The sequence below is a fragment of the Lepidochelys olivacea genome (assembly GCF_965140295.1).
Source record: "Lepidochelys olivacea isolate rLepOli2 genome assembly, chromosome: 3".
Taxonomy (NCBI): Eukaryota; Metazoa; Chordata; order Testudines; family Cheloniidae; genus Lepidochelys; species Lepidochelys olivacea.
In genome coordinates, this window is record NC_140413.1 from 51,245,733 (window position 1) to 51,270,596 (window position 24,864).

The 24,864-nt window shown below is 38.6% G+C and overlaps 1 protein-coding gene across 1 annotated transcript in view; it reads right to left on the reverse strand.

Moving 5' to 3' along the window:
- EYS (eyes shut homolog) overlaps nucleotides 1-24,864 on the reverse strand; it is a 1,492,075-nt gene that overhangs the window by 188,841 nt on the left and 1,278,370 nt on the right. Inside the window, exons 37-38 of the mRNA XM_084624916.1 lie at nucleotides 5,194-5,302; nucleotides 699-919 (exon numbers count right to left, since the gene is read on the reverse strand). Coding sequence (XP_084481042.1) covers nucleotides 699-919; nucleotides 5,194-5,302 — 330 coding nt within the window. The remainder of the gene's footprint in view (nucleotides 1-698; nucleotides 920-5,193; nucleotides 5,303-24,864) is intronic.

Below are 24,864 nucleotides of genomic sequence, written 5' to 3' on the forward strand. Positions count from 1 at the left end.
TATTTTGATGTTTCTGTACCACAGAATTAAAAGAGGAACCACTTAAAGCCACCTTCATAGAAAAGGAAATAGGCTGAAAATTTCATAAAAAGGAATCAAACTCAGGATCCAACAGCAAAAGTAGAATGAGAATATTTTAAAATAGCTGAAAATGATTTTAAACTCATTTTGCTTATATGCACAAGCTTGGTCACCATTGTCTTTTCATTCAGGTGGGACAGGGTAGGTGGGGTGTGTGTGGAGGTCACACACACACACAGAGGCCCTAGTCCTGCCATCACTAAAGTCAATGGAAATGCTGCAATTGACTTCATTAGGAGTGGGTTTTCTTTTTCCAGTACCAATCTCACAGCTCTAATCTGATCACTTTGTATATGAAATGCAGAAAAAAATTCTTGTTTCTTAGAAGTAGAGGTCTTCTAGTCCACTAAACATTAAGTTCTATTTGAAATGACTGAAGTAAGAGCTAGTTCACACATTTATTTTTAGTAGATTGGCTGTGAATATCTTATTTGAGCAAATAAGATATAAATCTATCTGGGTAAACAAGAAGCACCCACATTTTTAATTCAGTGTCATACAGATAACAGATCCAGGCATTGCTTGTTTATTACACAGACTATTCTGATGGTTTCATGTCAGAGATGATACTATCAGCCATACAGGGTAAATGAGGGATCACAATAATTGATACCTACCTGGTGCAGGTACCGCCATTGTGACATGGATGATAATCACAGACAGGGACATTGCAGTTCTCAATGTTCCTCCCACCTAGGGCCTCGTCGATGATAAATAATTCTTTGTTGTTCACTTGAAACTCCCTAATGCAGCCTCTGTAGCCCTGAATCCGTCCTGCACTCTGGTGGACCTGAGCTTGAGCAGGGACATTTCCAAGGAACATTGATCCAAAGGTGCTCTGCAGAGTCCCAAGAAAAAACATCAACAAAAGGCTTATGATAATTGTTTTCTGACTCTGTGTGATGTGTCTATGTCTCATTAAGGAATAACAATACGATACTCATAGCAAGTAGCTCCATGCCACTAAAAGATAATGATACAAATTCAGAAATTAGTATTAGATTATCATTAACCTCAAGTCTGCAAGGCACAAAGACAATGAGCTGGATCCTTAAAGAAATAGTTAATTGAGACAAATGCCAGAGGGCTCTTGGAAATCTCTTTTGAAATAAGGAGAAATACACCTGCCCATAGAATAATACTGCACAATTAAATGCACTGTGGTGATTTTATGACTTTACTACTGAGCACTGGCAATTGTCTACCTAGATCGTGTTCAGATACAGTGAGGAGATCCCTACAATATGTTCTTATGTCACTATAAGAATCCCTTTTTCAAAAGGAGTTGCTTTTAAAAAATATTCATTTGAAAAGACTATTAAAAATTCTCTGAATAGCATTTGAGCAGGAGGAAAAAAGGAATTAAGTGAAAAGGAGGGGAGAAAGCTGTCGAAATAGGAAACTTCAGTAATAAAATTAGTTCAAAAAAAGCCTCAGGTCCCTGGCCTACATTTTCACAGTTGTGACTAGTGATTTTGTTTGCCTCAATTTTTTGGCACCGCAACTAGAGGCACTTTAAAAGGGTCCTGATGTTCTGAAGGAGGGTGCTCTGCACTTTCTGAAAATCAGACTTCTTAATGGTGTCTCAAGTGGGGTAGTCAAAAATGGATGCACCCCAAATTATTAGTCACTTGTACAAATGTAGGCACCTGTCTGAGTATTGATTTTATTTAGGTATGACCAAATTAGTTAAATAAAGTAAGAATTGAGGTGAACATTCACTGATCCCTCAAACTGAAGAGACAGAGAGTGTCTGCATGCAGTGAGGGTCGCAGTCAGAAATAGGGTTGATGAAGAGTTCGTGGGAAGAGGCCTTTCAAAAGTTGGGAGCTTTGGATGACTCTGAACCTTTTGAGATCTGTTTGTAACTAATTTAAATTTAAAAATAGAACAACTCCCCTAAAGCTTATTGGACTGAATCATTTTTTTCAGTTGATTCTTATTCCCTCTGACCCCCTACTCATATGTATAACAAACACATGCTGCCCACAGCGGACACCACCTTGCACTCTATGGAAAAGTCACAGGATTACTCTGTTTCCATATTTATTCATGCAAGAAAATAAGAACTTATAAGACTATATCAGTGCAGTTTATTGGAAAGTGCTTGCATAAATCAAGAGAAAAATAAATACACCACAATGTGTTTCAAAGGGAAAGTTAATTTATCATTATATGCTTTTTAAGATGTTAATCACTATAGTATCTAGGTACTAATAACTGTAAGAAGCTAGGAATACAAGAAGGGCAGCATCACACTGATGGATCCACAATTCATGAGTAAGGCTGCAGTTCTGTCATGGAGGTCATGAAGTCACGGATTCCGTGACTTTCTACGACCTCTGTGACTTTCTGCACATGGCTGGTGCAGCTGATCCCAGGGCTGCCAGAGCAGCTGGCTCTGGGGAGCGCCCAAGAAACAGGGGCCCCAGAACTTTTTAGTCCAGGGTATTTATAAAGTAAAAGTCATGAACAGGTCATGGGCCGTCAATTTTTGTTTACTGCCCGTGACCCGTCCACAACTTTTACTAAAAATACCGGTGACTAAATCTTAGCCTTATTCATAATTTTGTTTTACATCTCCCTGTATGATTTTTATCACAACTTGGGCTATGTTGACTGACTATCTCAAGTGAAATTTGGATATTCAATAAACATGAATATCTGCTGATATTCCTCTGCGTAATGTGCCTTTCGTTCAGAGAACAAGGGAAAAGATAAGTCTCTGGGAGCACAGTTAAAATTAAATTGGATTTCTCATGTGAAAAGAATTCAGAGACATTAACCCACCACTTGTCAGCTTCATTCCATATCACATGCTGCTCTCCTCTCAACAAAGAAAGACGTAATTCAGCAGTTTTGAACAAACCTTTTAAAATAGTATTTTCAGACAGATATTGTTTCCTTCTAACAAGTCTGTTGTAAAAACTGAGCAAGGCATTTGACCCTGGAAGGTAGGCAAGTACAATATATACAAAAATGGTAACCTGCTGGCTATATGATCATGTTTTTATTGTGGTGATCTTGCAGGACTAGTCCATATGGTCAGACACAGTGCACAATCAAATCAGCTCAGTATGTTCTATTCAGTGTCTAGGGTCAATCATTTTAATCACAATATTGTAGTCACTCAAATTTAGTCCAGTTTAACATAATATCTGCTTCTGCTGTAGAAAGGTCCAGTTCTGAGACAAAATTGACCCAGATGAGGTATATTTTTAAAGCAGTGTGCTCTAGGAATTCACATAAGTCTTGTTAATAACATAACAAGCTTAATGTAACGACTTTCCAAACGCTAATTTGAAAATGCCCCTATCCCTTTGCAGTCTGAGTGGTGGGGAGGCACTGTTTGCAAAAGAAAACCCTTGGCCCCTTTAAAGATAGTACTCCTTCTTGTGAGCACTCAGCCTCCTTGTGGTCGTGAGGTGGGGAAGAGGGGGTTTCTATGGCTGATTGGTGAGAAAGACAGGTTCAGCATAAGCCTACTGGTTCCTGCACACCCCAGGGGAGGGCTTATAAGCTCTTTCCCCTGCCTGGGGATGACATTCTGGGCCAGGAGGGAGAAAGGCAGCAGAGGAACCTGCCACAGTTACATGTAGCAATGTACCCACCACAGTGTAGGGGACCCCACAACTGTTTGGATGACAACAGGGTCCTAGAAAGGACAAGCTGCAAATCATTCCTAAAGGCTGAGCCTTTAACTCACAACAAAACCCAGAGCTTTTGCCTTACAGGGGTGACCAGATATCTCAATTTTATAGGGACAGTCCAAATATTCAGGGCTTTGTCTTATATAGGTGCCTATTACCTCCCACCCCTTATCCTTATTTTTCACACTTGCTATCTGGTCACCCTACAGAGGTGACATGAACCCTGCTTGCCCTAGCAGAAGCAGAGGAGGAAGACAGTGAGATTCACATGTTTTTCTCCTATCAGAGGTTTCTCCTTGGCTGGCAGTGGTGAGGGGGCCTTGAGTGGGCAGGGTGGTTGATACCGTGGCAGAGCTCATTCCCACCCACTGCAAAGGGCAGGAAGGAGAAGTAGAAGAGAGCCGGGAACTTTCCATGAGGCTGGAGTCACTGACCTGTGGGGTGGCCAGAGGGTCCCTGCACAGTTAGCTTGTGGGGAGTCCCTGAACTGGACTGCCTATAGCGTTCTCCTAGGTCAAGCATTGTAAAAATAGGTCCTGGAGTGGCATTGGTTGCATTCTCTGGGTGGTTGCATTCTCTGGCACCTGCCCTGAGAGCTAGGAGCTTGACAGTAAGAAGGTGGAGAGAGTTCGTAACTTTCCCAGGGGCTGAAATCACAGACCTGTGTGAGTGTGTGTGTGTGTGTGTGTGTGTGGCAGGGGGAGGGGTGGTTAAATGATGGGAAAGTTGGTGATTGCCCATCCTGAAATTGCATATTGCATAACCTGAGTTATTCAGGAAATATAATTCTGGCTGTTATTAGAGAAGGAACCGTTAACGATCTGGGACTTTGGCAGAGATTGAGGGAGCAAGCCAAGCAAATTACTGCTGTCCGCTGGTGGCAGGTGCCCAGTGCAGGTAATCATTCAAGAGGGGTCTGACTCCTTGGTAAACTAGAATTGGAAGTGGATTAGGAGGCATCTCCTAAAGAAGGTGGGAATGGGGCTGGGCTCCTAATGTCTTGTACAGTGAGGAGACAACCACTTTTTTCCATACATTCAACCCTTCTGTGAGTTCTCCCACACCAGTGGTGGGAACAGGTTAATAGAGTGGGGGCTGCTGGGTGCTCTCCACCAGGTGGATTGGAGAGCCGGAATGGGTGTTTCCAACTAGACCAGAGTACAAGGAATTTGAAGAAATCAGTGAAAATTAGAATTGTGGGTGCTTATAGGAAAAAGGTGTATAGACAAACAGAATACGTAGAGCTGGCTTTGCAGAAGAATTACATGCTGTCCCATAAGGAAGGTTAAAATGAATACATAAATGGATTTTTAAGTCAATCAGTTTTGCCTGAGTAACTGAAAAGACAAGATTAATAAATAATAGTTAATACTGACAATCTCCTATGAGGATAATTAAAGTGTATATGTTGGTGAAATAATTAAAGTAACTACATTTTGTATATTATGTTTTGCAGGCTCACCTGAGACACAGGATATGTCAGGGAGACTCTGTGTTGCACAGGAGGATTTCCATCTGCAGCCATTTTAATCATACAATAACCTCCAGGACTGCTAACAGGCAACATATAGCTGGAAGGAAACAGAAGATCTTGTTATTGTTTATGCTGTTGACAGCAGAGTGTTTGAACTTCACACAGCAAAGGCAGAGTGAAAAAGATGCTTTGCCTCCATCAAAGATGACCCTCTCTGGGCAATAATACCACCAGAAGTTTTCTGACCATATGGACTTAGAACAGTGTTTCCCAAACTTGGGACGCCGCTTGTTCAGGGAAAGCCCCTGGCGGGCCAGGCCGGTTTGTTTACCTGCTGTGTCCGCAGGTTCGGCCGATCGCAGCTCCCACTGGCCGCGGTTCACTGCGTCCGCCCAATGGGGGCTGTGGGAAGTGGTGCGGGCCGAGGGACGTACTGGCTGCCGCTTCCTGTAGCCCCGGGACACAGCGAACTGCGGCCAGCAGGAGCCACGATTGGCCGAACTTGCGGACGTAGCAGGTAAACAAACTGGCCGGCCTGCCAGGAGCTTTCCCTGAATAAGCAATGTCCCAAGTTTGGGAAACACTGACTTAGAGGGACAAAAGATGTACGTTTCTTTTTTATTGTCCCTCTTTCATTTACCTTCTGAATGTTTTTGACTCTAGTGATTGAAATGCATATACAAAAAACAGAGTAAAAAGAGATCTTTACATGTTTAAGTGGGTACTCATAAATTGTAAGTGCTAACTGTGGTTGACATATGGTCTCCCTAGTGTAGGGTATTGCTGGACAAGAAAAATCAATGCTGAATGATGCTCAACTCCCTACGTGTAAATTTCTCTTTCCTGGCCTACAGGGGAAATAGAAATGGAATAAGAAATGAAAGGATGCATACCTCTGAGCAGCTAGATTACACTGTGATATAGTTATCGCTACTCAGGAAGCATGCTGTTAATGTAATTCCAGTACTGAGCTTCAGAGATAAAGAAGAATATTAGGCTAAGGGAATTTGCAAAGTACATGTTAGGAACATTCAATAAGCTATTGAGAATTTTTCAAGTATATTTTACATGGTGAAATTCTATGTACATTATCAATAATAAAAATTCATTCCTGTAAAATGACATTCAAATACATTAATTTTCACTCCAACATGTATTACAGTAATGACAGAATGTGAGAAAATTAGCTGTTAGCTTGTTTAAAAGTGAGTTCTGTTAATTCAGCAGAAGTACAATGAGATTATCTAATTCAAATAGCCTCATCACAAAAGGCATTTCTGTCTTTTCGTGAATACATACTCCTCCTCACTACACACTAGCAAACCAATTGTTTCGTTTCAGAGTAGCCGCCATGTTAGTCTGTATTCGCAAAAAGAAAAGGAGTACTTGTGGCACCTTAGAGACTAACAAATTTATTTGAGCATCCGATGAAGTGAGCTGTAGCTCAAAAAGCTTATGCTCAAATAAATTTGTTAGTCTCTAAGGTGCCACAAGTACTCCTTTTCTTTTTGCAATTGTTTAGTGTATGGTATCAGCAGTCTCCTTCCTGCATGTTTGGCTGAAGAAGGATCTTGAAAGAATCAGCTGTATTGCCCTGGAGCTCTTCCCAGGTCCTTGAAGTGGTTTCTGATTTATTAAATCTTGCTCAACTGATATTATCTGTTCCCCTTTGGAGTACAATCACTGGGAATTCTCCAGCACTCTTTACAATATCTAGCGTCCTTATTGTGAAATCTTTTGTTCTGGTACTCTGGAAGCAGTATGCTCTCATTTTCTTTATCTGGATCACAGGTATCTTGATATTCCTCACTATGGAGTCACCAGTCAGGATTCTGTGCCACCTCTTTCTTTCAGGTTTCAGAGTAGCAGCTGTGTTAGTCTGTATCCGTAAAAAGAAAGGGAGTACTTGTGGCACCTTAGAGACTAACAAATTTATTTGAGCATAAGCTTTTGTGAGTTACAGTTCACTTCATCTTTCAGGTGCTTTCCTCAGGTGAAACCTCTTGAGTGCTTGCTTCTTGGTTACAGGTCAGGGTAATGTCAGACTTTAGTACGTTCTCTGTCAGCTTGAATTCCTCAGTTACATAATTACACAGGGAAAGATGTAGTCTTCCAGGAAGGAGAGTAAAAGCTAATGCCATAAACTTCACCAATAGTCAGTGCAGATCTTGGCCTGATGTGCTCATGGAAAGAAACCTTGCTTATCAGGTGGGCTGCTACATTCTACACCTGCTGTAGCTAATAAATGGGTTTAAGGTGTAGTCCACATTACAGTAGTCCAGATCTAGGGGCAGCAAAGCCTTGAATTACAGTGACAAGGTCCATCAGTGCTGATGACAATGGAAAAAAACAACAACAACAGTATTGGTCAGCCACTTTTTGATTACCCAAAAGTAGCTGGGAATCTAACCAAAACTCTGTTGCAAACCTTAGTTACAAATGTTGGGTGTTCGCTCTTGGTGCTTATTTTTGGCATTTAATTTCCTTGGTTTTGATTCTTTATTTAATTCACAAAGAGGTGGGAGAATAAAAAGGAAATGTAATTAAAAATGCTTTCTGGATCCCTTAGCACTGCTAAATAAGTTCCTAACTGTCCTAGCATTAACTGAAGCACTTAAATGTAAACAATCAAAGATATCCTAAACTCAAGCAGCTATTCAAAGAGGCATCTTTACCTGTGCTTGCCTAGTGTTCTAATACACTCAAAGGCAAGGGTGCCAGAAAAAAAGGAATAGACAATTCCAATGCACAATGGCAAAAATGCTAACTGTAAATAAGTTCAAGCAACTTCACAAAGGTGGTAAGTATAATTATCCTGGTTTTACAGATGGGGACGCTAGGACACAAAGAAGGGAAGTGATACAAACAAGGTCATTATGGCACAAACAAGGTCAGTTAGCACACCAATGACAGATCTGGAAATGGAACCCCTGTCTCCTGCATGCCAGTCTAGTACCCTATCCACGTGGCCACACATTACTTGAAAAATACTAAAACCATTTTCTTCAAACTTTAATGTTTGTTCCTTTCCCAATGACAATAAAACAAGTCTCTTTCTTTAGCGACTTAAAATTATATTAATACAAGAGTTCCAGTTAGAACATATGGGAAGGGTGAGTGAATGCTTTTCATGTTTACATTTAACCCAAATGATATAATAAATTGTTCAATTATGCATTGGAAAGAGAGAGAGCATGGAAAACTTCATCCCAAAAGAAAGCAGTATGCAAAAATTATGAATAACTGAAAAATGGGGACTAGTATTGAAATGGCATCTCAATCTTCACTATTGCAATGGCAAACACTGTAATATGGGCGTACACACCATATATTTATATTGACTTTGTTTTTATAATGTAAGAGAAAAATACATCAGAACTGTTCTGCAGTATTACAGTATAACATATGTGCATCCAAACACCTTTGCATCAAACTACATGAAATCATATTGAAACATTTTCCTTACAACTCAGAGAATAAATTAGGGCCCCAGTCCCGCAACTGCATGCATGCAAGCAAGTGGATTCTTATGTGTATCTCATTGGAGGACTGGGGCCTAAATAGTGACAACAGAAAAGGTGAAAATTGATCTGATAATGACAATGCATTCTCATGACATTTTTTAGCTTTATTTTTCTAATTAACCTCATTGGCCTCACGTTAAGAACTTTGAAGATGAAAGTGGCTAATCTTCAAATTCTAGAGATAAAACCAAGTTAAGTTTTGAATCTTCATGGCTTGTTTTGCTGCTGAAGGCATTTCAGTGCATCTGCCTCATATACTTCTGTGGGATATTTCAATTCCATTTAAATCCAGCATATTTTTCCCTCCAGACAGAGTGACAGAAAAGTATGCAATTTGATTTCTAAGATCTATAGGATTTATTTGTCAAACACATAAAATACTCTGTGTGTCACATGATCACCACATTTATAATGAAATGAAAAGCTTTACAGAATAGTGGAAAATTACAGTGTAAGGGTGCATGCTGTACAATACATTTTTCTAAATAATTAGAGTAGGTGTTGAGCCATGTGCAGGTACTACTTCTGTAAGCAGTACATTACAGGCCTGATGTTGTACAATATATGCTTCCACTGCTTCAAACATGAAAGTGTTCAGTCCTCTTCTCTGAATTTGACTATTATTCAACTAATGATGCTGTTCTATCTGTTGTGGATTTTGTGTACATTATTGTTAAGAAGAATAAACAGTGGGTTTCCGAAAGGGGTTATTTCTTTTCCAACAGATGCAAAATTAAAAATTATACACGCTAATTACATTACTGGTTAGATCCTGATTAATCACCTTAGCACTGAATATTGAATTCCTAATAAACTAGTGCAATATTTATCGAGCAAACTTGTATGCCTCTGGCACCAACTATATTAAGTACTGGATTGGATTAAATTGGGCTTGGAACTGTTATTAAAAGGAATCTTTTTTAAGCCAGTTAAGATTGAGGCATTTTTAATTCAAATGTTAGCTGATATAATCTTGTTCAACCAAATGTTTTAGCTTAAACTTTGACAGTTAGCTCTGCATATCGAGGAATGTGATGAGCTGATGTGCCTTTCTGTTGGCAGAAGTCACCAGGTGGCAGTAAAGGTACATGGCAGAAAATGTGAATGCAAAATTCATATTCCCATCTCCTCTAGTCAGTGGAAAGTCTAACTTAAGCTTAATTGATAGAATGATTGCTTCAGCTTCCAGTTTATATCAAGGGAAACATAGCAAAGTATTTTAAAGTGATTACATATTTGCCAATATGGATGAGGATTGGTCCAGAGACATATGACTTTCCTAACTTTATTCATGCATTATAATTACCTAATGTAATCATATAAAAATGGTACATTTATGGTTGTACAAACATACTTAGGAAAATGTTGTTTACATCAATTATGGGGTTTTTTTTTACAGTGTTATCATCACAGCCATATTTCTTTAGGTTTATCACTGAAATCCAGCAAAATTAAAATGACAAATTAGAATATATTAAAGGTCATGCATATAAACAACAGCCTCTGACCTCATAAAAACTAAATTGATCCTCTTCTGAGTCTATCAATAGGGATTTCACACTGCCAGTGAGCTAGAATATGTAGAAAAGATGTCGTCTGGCCTTTCTGAAAAGGATCACACAATCCTTACAGCGTCGCTACAATTTGTCTCAGATGATTGGGATATTACATTTAGATCTTTCTGCTAATTTCCCCCTCCTGGCATACAAGGCCTCTAACTGTGCCTAATGACACAGCACTGAAAGCAACAAGGTGCTTTACCTGTAAAGTCTTGGTATTAAAGAGAGGATTTGAAATGACTCTCATGGAACACTGAAAAAGCAGCTTCATTTACACCCTTGATTAACCAGAGCAGTTGTCAAGGGAACATCTGACTGGCTGTCAAGCAATACAGGAGATTTTTCAAGAATGTGATTTTATTTTTGACTGCACACAGTGAATTCACAAGTGCGAGAATCTATAGCACGTTTACAGGTTGAACAATCTCTTGACATTTTCTCTCAAAACCCTTATAGCTGTTATTAACAAAGCAGTAATTTCATATTTTTTTCCTAGAAAAGATGCCAAATTTATGGATGTTGCAGTTCAACAAGATTCCTTACCCCCACTCAGGTAAATGTAACTTTACAAATGCTGCTGCCCTGGAATTTTTTACATTTGGCTTTAACCTTTTCTATTTCAACAAGGAATTCTTTTTAGCATTTCTTGGCAGTTTCAAGCATTACATTAAAACAAAGGTATTAAAAAAATTAAATGGCTGGCATTTTACTTGATCAGCCAGTGCAAAATCCACTTCAACTCCCATCATTCAAAACCAAATCTCAGATTTCCTGAGATTTGTGAAGTGATCTGTGCCTAGCTCTGGATAATGCCAAGCCAACAGGAGATAGATGTAGCTGTGGACAGTAGACCAGAGCTCAGAGTGAGATAAAACCGAAATAATTTGGACCCTTGATACTGTCCCCCACCAGTATTAACCTCTTAATGCAATTTATTCCGATAAGCAAATATTAGAGGAAAGGCATCTTACTGTCTTAGTAGTCATAGACTTGAATTTGGAGGGGGCAGTCAATAAGGACCCTGTCTGGAAAAAAATATTGAGCCTATAGTTTTGGCTGTGGAGACTTTCTGTGCTTCCCTAGATTGAGTCTCATAGTACCTGAAACTGGCAAGAGTCAAAAATTGCTATTCACTGTCCTCACAAAAAAAATTATTAACAAGCTATGCAACACTGTACTTCCTACCATATTTCAAATGTTGTTGACATCTTTGACATTTCCATGCATAAAAGGCTTGCCCGTACTGATGGTCCTTAGGGACAGATTCTGCCATCCGGACTCACCCTCAGTACTCCCTTAGTCTTTGAACTAAACTACACAGCAAGCATGAGTGGCAAACTTTGATCTTTAGAACAGTCCATGGACATCTACCCTATGCACATGGGAGAGGGTTCAAAGAGACTAACAAACAATGTAATTATCAACCTTTAAGGGAAACTAAAGCTATGGCTTATACTTATTTAATATTTTTCAGGCTCTAAATATTTATTGTTAGACTCAGCTGTGCTGATTTACTTGTATATAATGGGTGAATGTACTGTAGCTAGGAAACAAATGATCCTACTTTTTGACTTCCATGTCCGCATGTGGGATAATATGTTTCTCTAGCAGAGCATACATTGCAGATGGTTTATTGCTTCTCTTTCCTTGTTTCAAATGGACATTACAAGTCCCTGGTGTTGACCAGTGGGGAAAAGGACAAACTTTGTCAAGCTCTGCTGGATTATGTTCCTTATTGTTATGCATAATGGACACATTGTTCTTAGTCCCAATTCAGGTGTGTACCGTTAGGATATAGTTATTCAGGCCTGTCGGTAAAGGCCTATACACGAAGAATTTAGGTGTATTCTTATCACTTGGCTAATTATAGAGGTATAAAAGAAAGAATCAAAACCACTGTCTGCCGGTGTAAGGGTCTTCTCTCACTGTGACAGCCTGAGGCCCTGTTCTTAGGCTAAGGCCTTTGGCTAAGCAGCAGAGGAAGCCATAGGCTGGGAAGCAAACGGTCACATCCTCACATTCCAAACTAGTCACATTGAAATAAGGTGCTATTGGGCTGTTAGGAATACAATCTTGTTCTGATAGTGCCTATCACCTCCAGAGAAAGGGAAGTGCCTAGAAAATGTAAAAGAAAACTTAGTTTGATAGCATCCTGTCTGACAAGAACTCACTTATCAATAGCTGGGATGTGAAATCCTCACTTCTGTATTGTTTTGTCATTATAGTTCCCACTTTGCTATTGTTTGTCTGTATAATCTCTGTCTGGTTCTGTGATTGTTCCTGTCTGCTATATAATTAATTTTGCTGGGTGTAAACTAATTCAGGTGGTGGGATATAATTGGTTACATAATCATGTTACAATATGTTAGGATTGGTTAGTTAAATTTCAGGAAAATGATTGGTTAAGGTATAGCTAAGTAGAACTCAAGTTTTACTATATAGTCTGCAGTCAATCAGGAAGTGTGTGGGTGTGTGGGTGGGGGAAATGGGAACAGGGAATGGGGGTAAGGAAATTGGAATCATGTTTTGCTAAGGGGGGAATGGGAACAGGGACACAGGTGTAAGGCTCTGTGGTGTCAGAGCTGGGAAGGAGGATACTAAGGATGTATCCTTATCCTAACAGTGGATGCCTCTGTTTTTTTTATTCCCTTCTTCCACATAAGTCTCTGCATAATCTCTAGATTTCTTGTAACCATGAACTGGAAAAGCTTCAGAAAAGAGGAAACTGTAATAGCCCTCCCTCGATTTAGGAATATTTGGGTCAGGACACCATTTTACAACAAGAAATAATACAATGCTAATAAAAGCATCAATATGTTATCATATTAAATATATTTTCCAGACATTTTACACTTTCTTATAAGGATAAAATTATTTATTAACTACAGAATTTGATGTTCAAAAGTCAGCATTTCCCTACAGATACCTCTGAACTAGTGCAGTTGATCCATATATTTGGAATAAGAAATAACTGTGGCATCTTTTATGAAATGTTGACTCTACAATGGCCACCACTACTTTCTCTGGCTTCTAAGGACAAAAAAGACAAATTCTAATAATAAATAGTAACTGAAGCCAATGGAGTTACTCTAGATTCACACTGGGGTAAAAGAAAAAATTGGCCAATTGTTCCCAAATTACTGATTGCCTGTTTAGATACCTAATGAAGTACAGGACAGGCCTTTATAGGGACTATCATTACTTTATTAAAGGCCAGAACCTGAAAGGTACTGAGCCTCCTCTAGTCCCATGGAAATCAATGCGGATTGAACATGCTCAGAAACCGGCTGGACTGGGCCCTTAATTATTAGTGTTCTGTGATAACTAGACCCCTACCAACTTTATGGCCATGAAAAAAGCGTCACGAACCGTGAAATCTGGTCTGCACCGGGAAATCTGGTCTTTTGTGTACTTTTACTCTATACTATACAGATTTCACAGGGAAGACCAGCGTTTCTCAAACTGTGGGTCCCGACCCAAAAGGGGGCAGCAGGGGGGTTGCAAGGTTATTGTAGCGGGGTTGTGGTATTGCCACATTTCTGCACTGCCTTCAGAGCTGGGTGGCCAGAAAGCGTCAGCTGCTGGTCAGGCACCCAGCTCTGAAGGCAGCACCACCAGCAGCGGCATAGAAGTAAGGGTGGCAATACCTTGACTGCCCTACAATAACCTTGCAACACCCTCACTGTCCCCTTCTGGGTCAGGACCCCTACAGTTACAACACACTGAAATTTCAGATTTAAATATCTGAAATCATTACATTTATGATTTTTTAAATCCCATGACTGTGAAATTGACCAAAATGGACCCTGAGTTTGATAGGGCCCTAGTGTTAACATACTTTAAATACCAGTCAAAATAAATTCCTTACATTCCAAATCTATGTACTGTAGGTTTGCTGCCATACTGAGCTTTCTTTACTGTGAAGAGATCAGTCCCAGTTTGACAGATGACTCCTGTGATGGAATTTCAGTGAACAGCGCCTCCTGTTGTCTCACTGCTTTATTCAAGCTTATTTCTTCTAAACCTTTCTTCACCTCTCTCAATTCATTTATTCTACTTTTCCATTCCCATGACATTTTTTCTCTTTAGTCTGAGACAAACTGAGATAATTAATTGGGTAACAATCACCAAAACTGGCCTTAGGTGTAAATCATTAGCTTTCTTCTAGTTAGTTTTTCTAGGACTCTTTGCTAGGTTTGTTGTTGCATCCTTTCACATAATCTAATAATAATGACTCTATTAATAACACAATGAATGCAGTACTTAATATGGCAAAGTAATTAGAAGCAGAATGCATTCTACAACATACACTGAAAACTGCTAGGATTATTATTAGTATTAACAGCATCAAAAATGAGTTCACTGAAAAGATGTTGACACTCAAAACCTACATTAGATTTGTTGTAAACTGGATTTACAATTGATATGACATTTTCACTTCCTAACATAATTCAGTCAATCCTCAAAGGAAAGAAACAGCTGTATAATGCTTGTGATGGCCAAATAACAGAGATGTAGTACTCAATGTCTTTTTTTTATATATATATGACCAGATTCTCTATTACACATAGTGTGAGCTCCTAGAGACCTTGTATCTTTTTGTGTCTTTTAGGAAGGTGATGCATGCAGTCATTTATGGTTGAACTCCTCTGCTAACCAATACGGAAGGAAGAAATGAGTCCTTTTCCCTGTCTCATCCTCATTCTGTCCCCATTCACTTTGGCAGTGCTATCAGACTCAGAAGAGCATAGGGACTACCACTACCTTTTGTTCTTGCACCAGGAGTAGGTTTCCTGCACTCTTATATAAAGTGGTCCAGGCTCAGTCTGTCCCGTATTATGCAAATTATCACAATGCAGCAAAAGAATTCACACTAACACAGTACATCAAAGGCTGAAAGTGTTAATATTCATTTTTACTGGAATACAATGAATCTGTTCTATTTATTGTATAACAGTTCTCTCTGGGCTCTACTCAGCTTTTCTTACTCCCTACTCAGACAAACAGTGCAAATCCCAAAGGAGTATTAAATATAGTTCTCTTGTAAATGAGTTAATGGAACTGCTCCTATGACTTACTTTTTTAGACCATGATTCCGCAAAGGCCCTTAAGCATACACTCACCTTTAAGTATATCCTTATGCATGCACTTAGGTGCCTTCCTGAATAGAGATGCTTTTCTGAATCAGGGCCTTAAAGTCTAGAGGCTTCAGTTCATGGAACCAAAAGAATCTCATTGGTTCCTAATGATAGTAGGCTCTTAAATTCTGCTCTTAGTTATACCTCTGCAATTCCACTAACTTCAAAAGGACTGCATGGTGTAACTGTGAACAGAATGTGGCTAATGGTTTCAGCTGTCCATCTGTAAAATGGGGATAACTCTGGGATGTTGTGAGGATTAGTTAGTTCATGTTTGTGCAGAGCTTAGAAGCTGTGAAATGCTATAATAGTGCTCATTATTATTATAATTATATTGCATTTATGCTCATGACATCATTGACAGTATGGATTGTTACAAACTTGAGCCTGACAGTTGGCTTGAACTCCTGTGAACACCAGATGTTCTGCTTTGAGTTTGAGGATAAACTATCTCTTAATTAGAAGGATAGGAAATATGTGTTACTTTTGTGGGTATGTTCCCACTGCTCTGCTGGAATATGACAGACCTTTTCATGTGTCACATAACATTTTTTCTGTTAGCCAAATGAGTGCAGTTGCTCACTTTTAGTAGTGAGTTCAGACCATTGTTTTGTTAGTCAATGGTCCAACTTCATGACTGATTATTATTTTCTGAGTGGTAGCTCAAGTGTGAGGTCAATCTAACGAGATAAATTAATTAACAGCAGGATACCAAGGGAGGAAAAATAACTTTTGAAGTGGTAAGAGAGTGGCCCATTACAGACCTCACACTTGGTAAAGCAACCCCCCATCCTTTCATGTATTTATACCTACTCCTGTACTTTCATTCCATGCATCCGATGAAGTGGGCTGTAGCCAACGAAAGCTTATGCCCAAATAAATTTGTTAGTCCCTAAGGTGCCACAAGGACTCCTCATTGTTTTTATTTTCTGTCACTTATAGTAGCATTATCTTAGGTATCTGTATCAGTGAGAATATTTGCCACCTGTGAAGGCAGCTGCACCAGTTCCTATCATGCTTGTCTCCAGCCCATCTCTAAAGACCTCTTGTCATTGACTCCACAACAATCAGATGCAGAACTATTGTGGTGTTCCCAAGAGCAGGAGAACATGCTGCAGGGCTGGTGCACCTTCTCTTTTGCACACCTCACTCCAGGTCCATCTCATCGGGAGCCTCTCATTCTCTAGTTTTTTTATTCTATTTTTACACTGGTGTAATTCCATTGAAGTAAATGAATTGATGGTGGTATGCAGAAGGGGGAACCCCTTACACACACACCTGTATAGACACAAGGAAGCAAGTGCTGCTGATGAGTATGGAAAATATTTTGGGGAATTGATGGAGGTTTTAATGGCAACTTCCACTGAAGGAGTATTTCACCCTCTGCCCATCACTCCCCAGTACCACATCGAGACACTTCTGGTTTGTGAAAGTGCTGTAGGGGGAAAAAAACCTACTATATTTGCTCCACAAAGCTATAATCATTGTTTCCCTTAAACTGAAAAACGGCGCAACACAATAGCCCTCATGTTGAATTTGAATGTAAAATTTCTGGACAAGTTAATAGCAAACGGGCTAATTAATACTATGCCTTTACTACCATGCCAAAAGCAACCTAGCTTTTTCCAGGGGACAGAGTCAGAGATCATTGTCAATTTGGGAAAAGTCAGAATAGGAATTCAGAGCATCAGTGCAACATTGTAAGATTTATACTAAACCTTCTGTAGAGGATGAACTGAGGCCTACATCTGATGGTGTGAATCAGCTAAACTCAGAGTAAAAATGAATCAATGTCGGAAAGTTTGAGCTCTGATGTGCCTGTTATTACGTATATCATTGACTTTGGCCACAGAACCACTTGCAGCCACAACAGTTCTGATCACATTCAGCCAGGAATTACTACAGGCTGGATCCTGGTCCTATTGAAGTCAATGGCAAAATTCCCATTGATTTCAGTGGAAACAGCATCTGGCTGAATATAGAAAACACTTAATCAGTATTATCTTAGTGCAGGCAAATGACAAATAGTTATGTGCTGCTGACCTGGCAAAACACTGAATGCAGTGCAAGATAAAATTAGAAATTCTTAAAACTATCTGGATTATTTATAAATTGTTGCAAGTCTAAGATTTTTATCCCGCACAAATCTTAGGTAACCAGATAACCAACCCCTTAAATGAACCCCATATACAATAAAATATTTAAGGATCAATGTATAATAGAAAAATAGAAGATCCTTGTATACAATGTACACCTTTGTATCAATGTACACAATTTATAAAATACATTTTCACACAACAGTGAGAAAGAATTGTACAAATAATTCTATTTCCCCAAACTTTGTATAGCATAAACTCTCCCAGTCTTTCAGCCTAAGAATTTCTACAAATAAATGAGTGTCTTGTTTAATAATCTTTTATAGAGTAATTAAGTTACCAGAACTAATCTGTATGGTCTCACTGCAAAAGAATAGAATAGGAATTGTCCAAAATGCTGTAAAACTGCTACTTTGCTACAGCTACAATGCACACTAGTATGATATAATGCAGCAGATATCTACCCCCTTGTGAAATTATTACATGCATTGAAGCTGTAGCATAATATCACAAATAGTATATATGGTGAAGGCCAGTAAATAAAGAACTTATTTAATGTTACATGGCACCTAACTATATGGCATAATGTCTTCACATAAATGAAGATTAAAAACTTTTCAATTTAGATAGACCCTGTGGAAAAACCCTGGCCTACTGGATTGTTCATTGAGAAATGACTCTCAGATTGAAATGTAAAGGGAATATGTGAAGAAGGGGATATGTCTGAGACCAATCAAAGTTTATCTTTCACCTAGATAAACCAGAAGTTTGCCTTAGATGATAAGCAATCTTTATGCACTGAACAGGCTTACAGCATCCTCCTAAAGCAGAGGAAGACAAATTAACTAAATTGTGACTCACTAGATAGAATGCAAGGCTAAAATTGGCCAAAAAACAAGAATAAGAAATCTATACCAAAGTATTGTAACTTCAGAATCTACAGTGGGGGAACCTCCAAGCTAGGTAATCGGGACGGGGGGGGGGGAAGATGAATTAAAGTAATATTAAGAGCTGAATTGTCCCACTACACAATGCCTCCGCAATCGCCACAATGCCTCCAAGAAGGGAGGGAAATGTGACCACTGTGCTACCCTAGACTGGGAGCTAGCTAAAGCCCAACTCTTTGTATCTTCATTCCCTCTGGGGAATCTATCACCTCCAGCAGTTCAGTGATTGCATCCAGTGTTAATGGGCCATTGTATGGTGTACTATAAAGTGGGGGTAGGAGTGACTCCCTGAGCTCTCCCCAACGTCAGGGAGTGACTCCCTGAGATCTCCCCAAGATCCATTCATGGACCAGTCTAACTCTGGCCTTATGGACTGGGAAACAATTTGCCACATAAGTAAAACTATATTAGTGTAATATTGTGTGTGTTTCTGACGTAGGAATCTACAATTTTCTTATACATAATAGAAGAAGATGCCCAAGTAAGAATCAAATGAATAAATAATTCTTAGCATTTAAATAGAGGACCATTGACTAATTTGCCTTCACAGCACACCATGTGCACATGAGTGTTATTATCCTTATTTTATCCCGGGAAAACTGAGGATACCTCTGCACTACAACTTGGGGTTTAATATGCAGCTTGTGAAGACTTACCCACACTAGCTTTAATCTAACTAGATCATTAAATGTAGCAGTAAGGAAGTAGCAGTGCAGGCTTCTGTACCACCCCATCGATGCCATCACACTCTCACTGCTATTTTTAGTGAGCTAACTAGATTAAAGCTAGCATTGGCACATGTACATGACCTGCAAATTAAACCCCTAGCTGCAGTGCAGCCTAAGAGATAGCTTGCTTAAGTTATTTGGTCAGTATCAAACTAAATGTTATGGTGAGTCAGTGGTAGCATAAGGATTAAAACTCAGACACTTAATCCACAGCTGAGTTTTTGGCCCTGATTCTAAAAAAAAAATAATAAAATTAAATATGAAAGCATTTTCAGATTAAAGGTTTTTGGATAAATATTATAAATATAATTGAAATTGCAGAAGGATCATAAAGGACACCTTTGCAAATGAATGCATGCCTTAATGTTAAACTTTGAGGCTGATATCTTTGGAGATACAGATGACTAACAAAAAGAAAAGGTTTCAGAGTAGCAGCCGTGTTAGTCTGTATTCACAAAAAGAAAAGGAGTGCTTGTGGCACCTTAGAGACTAACCAATTTATTTGAGCATAAGCTTTCATGAGCTACAGCTCACTTCATCAGATGCATGCAGTGGAAAATACAGTGGGGAGATTTTATATACACAGAGAATATGAAACAATGGGCGTTACCATACACACTTTAACGAGAGTGATCAGGTAAGGTGAGCTATTACCGGCAGGAGAGAAAACAAAAACCTTTTGTAGTAATAATCAAGGTGGGCCATTTCCAGCAGTTGACAAGAACGTCTGAGGAACAGTGCGGGTGGGGGGGGGGTAGTGTTTCTGTAGTGTGGTGTGATGGGTCATGCTTCAGGATAGGTTGTAGATCCTTGATGATGCGTTGGAGAGGTTTTAGTTGGGGGCTGAAGGTGATGGCTAATTCTGTTATTTTCTTTGTTGGGCCTGTCCTGTAGTAGGTAACTTCTGGGTACTCTTCTGGCAGAACGCCACTAGCCATCACCTTCAGCCCCCAACTAAAACCTCTCCAATGCATCATCAAGGATCTACAACCTATCCTGAAGGACGACCCATCACTCTCACAGATCTTGGGAGACAGGCCAGTCCTTGCTTACAGACAGTCCCACAACCTGAAGCAAATACTCACCAGCAACCACACAACAGAACCACTAACCCAGGAACCTATCCTTGCAACAAAGCCCGTTGCCAACTGTGTCTACATATCTATTCAGGGGACACCATCATAGGGCCTAATCACATCAGTCACACTATCAGAGGCTCGTTCACCTGCACATCTACCAATGTGATATATGCCATCATGTGCCAGCAATGCCCCTCTGCCATGTACATTGGTCAAACTAGATAGTCTCTACATTAAAGAATAAATGGATACAAATCAGACGTCAAGAATTATACCATTCAAAAACCAGTTGGAGAACACTTCAATCTCTTTGGTCATTTAATTACAGACCTAAAAGTGGCAGTTCTTCAACAAAAAAACTTCAAAAACAGACTCCAACGAGAGACTGCTGAATTGGAATTAATTTGCAAACTGGATACAATTAACTTAGGCTTAAATAAAGACTGAGAGTGGATGTGTCCTTACACAAAGTAAAACTATTTCCCCATGTTTATTCCCCGCTCCCCCCACTGTTCCTCACACGTTCTTGTCAACTGCTGGAAATGACCCACCTTAATTATCACTACAAAAGGTTTTGTTTTTTTCTCTCCTGCTGGTAATAGCTCACCTTACCTGATCACTCTTTTTACAATGTGTATGGTAACACCCATTGTTTCACGTTCTCTGTGTATATAAATCTCCCAACTGTATTTTCCACTGCATGCATCCGATGAAGTGAGTTGTAGCTCACGAAAGCTTATGCTCAAATAAATTTGTTAGTCTCCAAGGTGCCACAAGTACTCCTTTTCTTTTTGCGGATACAGACTAACACGGCCGCTACTCTGAAAGATGACTAACAGACATCCTGACAGTATTGCTAATCCTAAGCATTCAAAACTCATGAGACAGACTTAACAATCTTGATATTAAAAAAAGAGGGAGGGGGGATACTTTTTTATTTGCTTTAGGTTTTAGAGCCTGTAAGAATCAGGATTTCTAGATATTTTCTGCAACCATGAGGGCAAGAAAACATTTTTTTAAAATGAAATCTGAGATTCTCTCATAATCATATGACTTCACAAGCTGGGGCTTTAAGAAAAATACCAAATATTGCAAGAGTTGTGATAAAATCATTATGGTTGTTAATGTGATATTGGTATAAAATTGATGTCAAACATCACAACCAAACAAAAAACACCAGCAAAAATCAAAACCACCTCATGTCAGTACATGACACAAGATTTGACACAAACAGTAAGTCTAAACTTGATCCTTTTCTATTGCTCTCAAGATGAGTTTTGTCACTGATTTCAGGAGGAACAGGATTGGACCTTGTGGAGAATTTTTCACACACAAGAAAGTACCAATGTTAAAAATCTGCACAATATATGGAGCCCCTTCCCATGAGACTCAGGCACACCAGATTTCTGCTGGCGGGTCGGGAGGACTACTTTAAAATCTCCACAGGAATCCCACCAGTAGAGCCTGCTGAGAGGATGTACTGAATCAGAGCATGCCCAACACATGACCCTTCCCTGACTAGCATCACAAACTTTGTGGGTAGTGTTGGACAATTATAGCCCCACCACAGGGAGAGAAGAGCTGTAGATGAGTTATGCCATCAAACTCCCCTGACAGACTTCCCATCACCATAGTTTCCAATGCGCTCTGTATCAGCCTAAAACATGAGATGATTCTGTGCCATCGTAACATCCAATATGTTATCCTACTTGTGCAAAGTCAGATTTCATTTTAGAAGCCTCTTAACACTTGTTTTCCTACCTTTTATCAACTCACTAATTATCATGAGCCAAATTTTGCTCAGTTACACTAATGTGAAAATCTAGAGTAACTGCAATAACTTTAAGTGAGCTATCCAAATCGATACTCACATAAATGAGGGTAAAATTTGGTCCCCACATGTCTCCTGGTGTCACATACAATGGATGTTCCTTATCTCTTTTTATTTCACATACAGTACTGTAAGAGCTTACCTATTATTAATTGTTACCTTTTAGATTCTATTCAATTCGATATTGTATGAAAAGCTGATTATTAGGAAAACTGATTACAATTCTCAGGAATGCAGCCTGGAATATCCTATTAAAATGAGACCCTGAATACTGCATTGAAGCTTTCAACTTGGCAAAATATGCTCGTAATCTCATTGAAGGTATTAGTTTGTATTGGCGTTAAAGAGAAATTTTGCATATATAAATGGAATTAGCACTTGCATTTGTATTTGTAATAAGTATTCCTTCTTATACTGTTATAGACAAAGAACCAAGCTGCCTGGCAGAGCAGATTATGAAAGTGTAATACACCCTTGCTAAACCAGATGAATCTAGAAATGGACAATTTATCTTTCTTAGCAAGGTGTCTAAGATAGTTAGAGAATCATCTCAGTTCTCTCAGCCCTCACTGGTATTCTCCCTGACTCTCTTGTCAATATCATCAGTAAGAAAGATGGTGAGTCCTTGTCATCATGGTCCTCATAAATGCTCCACCTGATGCTTTTCTGATACCCTCCTATCCCTTCTTCAACACAAGTGAAGAATGAATATGATGCCATAAGACAGATGAGAGTTAGCAGTGTTAGTACATGTGGTAGGTGCATTACATATGTCCATTCAGAAATGGTCTGCAGAGGTCAAGTCAATATTATGAGACAGAAATATTAAAAGTCGTACACAAGTTAATTCATAGGCAAAGGAATTAATTTAAAAAATCTTATTTAGCTATATTTTTAATTTAAGATTTATAGAAACAGAAAACCCTAGATTCTGTGTGATTAGAACAAATATATAGTCACAAGACAAACACAGAACAGTAAAGCTTTTTGTCACAACTTACACTCATTTAAAGGCTACCAGGCCTTACATGAACCCATTAGCTTCTTATTTATCTGGTTGTTTGGAATTTCATACATATGCCTTCTGAAAAAAGTCTTCTCATGATCATCAGAGTATGCGTATATGTACAGTATAAAACAAGACCCTCTCTAAAAATACATCATCCTAATAAATAGCTGAAACCCTGGTGCTCAATTATAGCTCAACCAACAATTTATTCAAACATGGAGTGGCTGTTATCTGACCTTAGGTCAATATCAATTCCAATTGGAAGGCTCTTTAACATAGACTGTTCTTAGATATATAATGAGGAAGGGCTATTGTGTTTCAGACCTATCAGAATATAGAAAGAAATCACTAAAATACAGACTTAATTTATCATGTCATTATAAAAAGAAAAGGAGGACTTGTGGCACCTTAGAGACTAACACATTTATTTGAGCATAAGCATGTAGCTCACGAAAGCTTATGCTCAAATAAATTTGTTAGTCTCTAAGGTGCCACAAGTACTCCTTTTCTTTTTGCGGGTACAGACTAACACGGCTGCTACTCTGAAACCTGTCATGTCATTATGTGATTCAGATGTGGTTTTGGGCAGACAGTAGTTAAGCAGCAACATTTTATAGCATATTACAAATGTAGCATTTCTGATTTTTTTATTCAGCCACTTTCCCTACTACTGTATATTTGAGTTAAAAGAAATATCTTGAAAACAAATAGCACACAAGAATCATTAATCTGAATAGGAAAAAAGACGAATGTAAAGTATTTAGATTGGATCACTAAATGTACATTCATAAAATGCATTTTTTGTGGAGTTTTCTATTTCTAGACAAGGTAGATTACTTGTCTCAGTTTTTTAAAAATGGAAAATATAAATCATTTATAGAAAAAGCCAGCCATAGATTATAAGAAATGTGACAGATTTCTTAATGTTGTATAGGGCATTCCCTTTGTTATAATGTTAACAAGATATTATTCCATGAATATGATTAATTAATGGCATTATGAAGAAGAAAACAAATATCAAGACAATTGTTGCTGTGTTTATCAAGTCACATTTTTCACCCTTGCTTTTTTTATATAGTCTTTTCATATAATTAATTTTTATTTTCACTTAAATATTATGAATGTGTGACCATACATGTTAGAGTTGGGTATGTTGGACAATATTTCACACCAGGAAAAAAGATGAGATGTTATATTTCATTTCCAAGGGACTCTTGGGGACTACTAATCATGTAGATACTTTAAGTACAATTCAGTCACCAAATAAAGTTTCAATTTATCTGAATAAATATTTCTAACTGACAAAAATCATTTCAGATTAAGCTGTCTATCTCTGATTTGTGATTTTTTTAGATTATATGCCCCAGTTAAATAAGTGTCAAATTAACTTTTCTACATCTATTTAATAATGTGAAATCACAGACACCTCACTTGCAAGAGTGAATTAGTTTGGATTTGTTGTCACAGCACTAGTGAATCCCATTTGGTTTGATCTTATTTACCTCTAAAGTGATCAATTTATATAATAAATCCCACTTTTGGTGTAAAGTTAAAAATAGATGTAGAAGACCATGCTGTCCAGTTTTAACAATCCAAATTCTTATTATGAAGCTTTGGGAAACCCGGGAACAAAAGTTTGTGTTTATACACAGAGAACACAGTGCTTTTTTCATAACAAACCAGATTGTGAACTTCACATCTGTTTTACTTTATTGATACACAAAGAGTATTTTGGAAGCTGGGTGTTG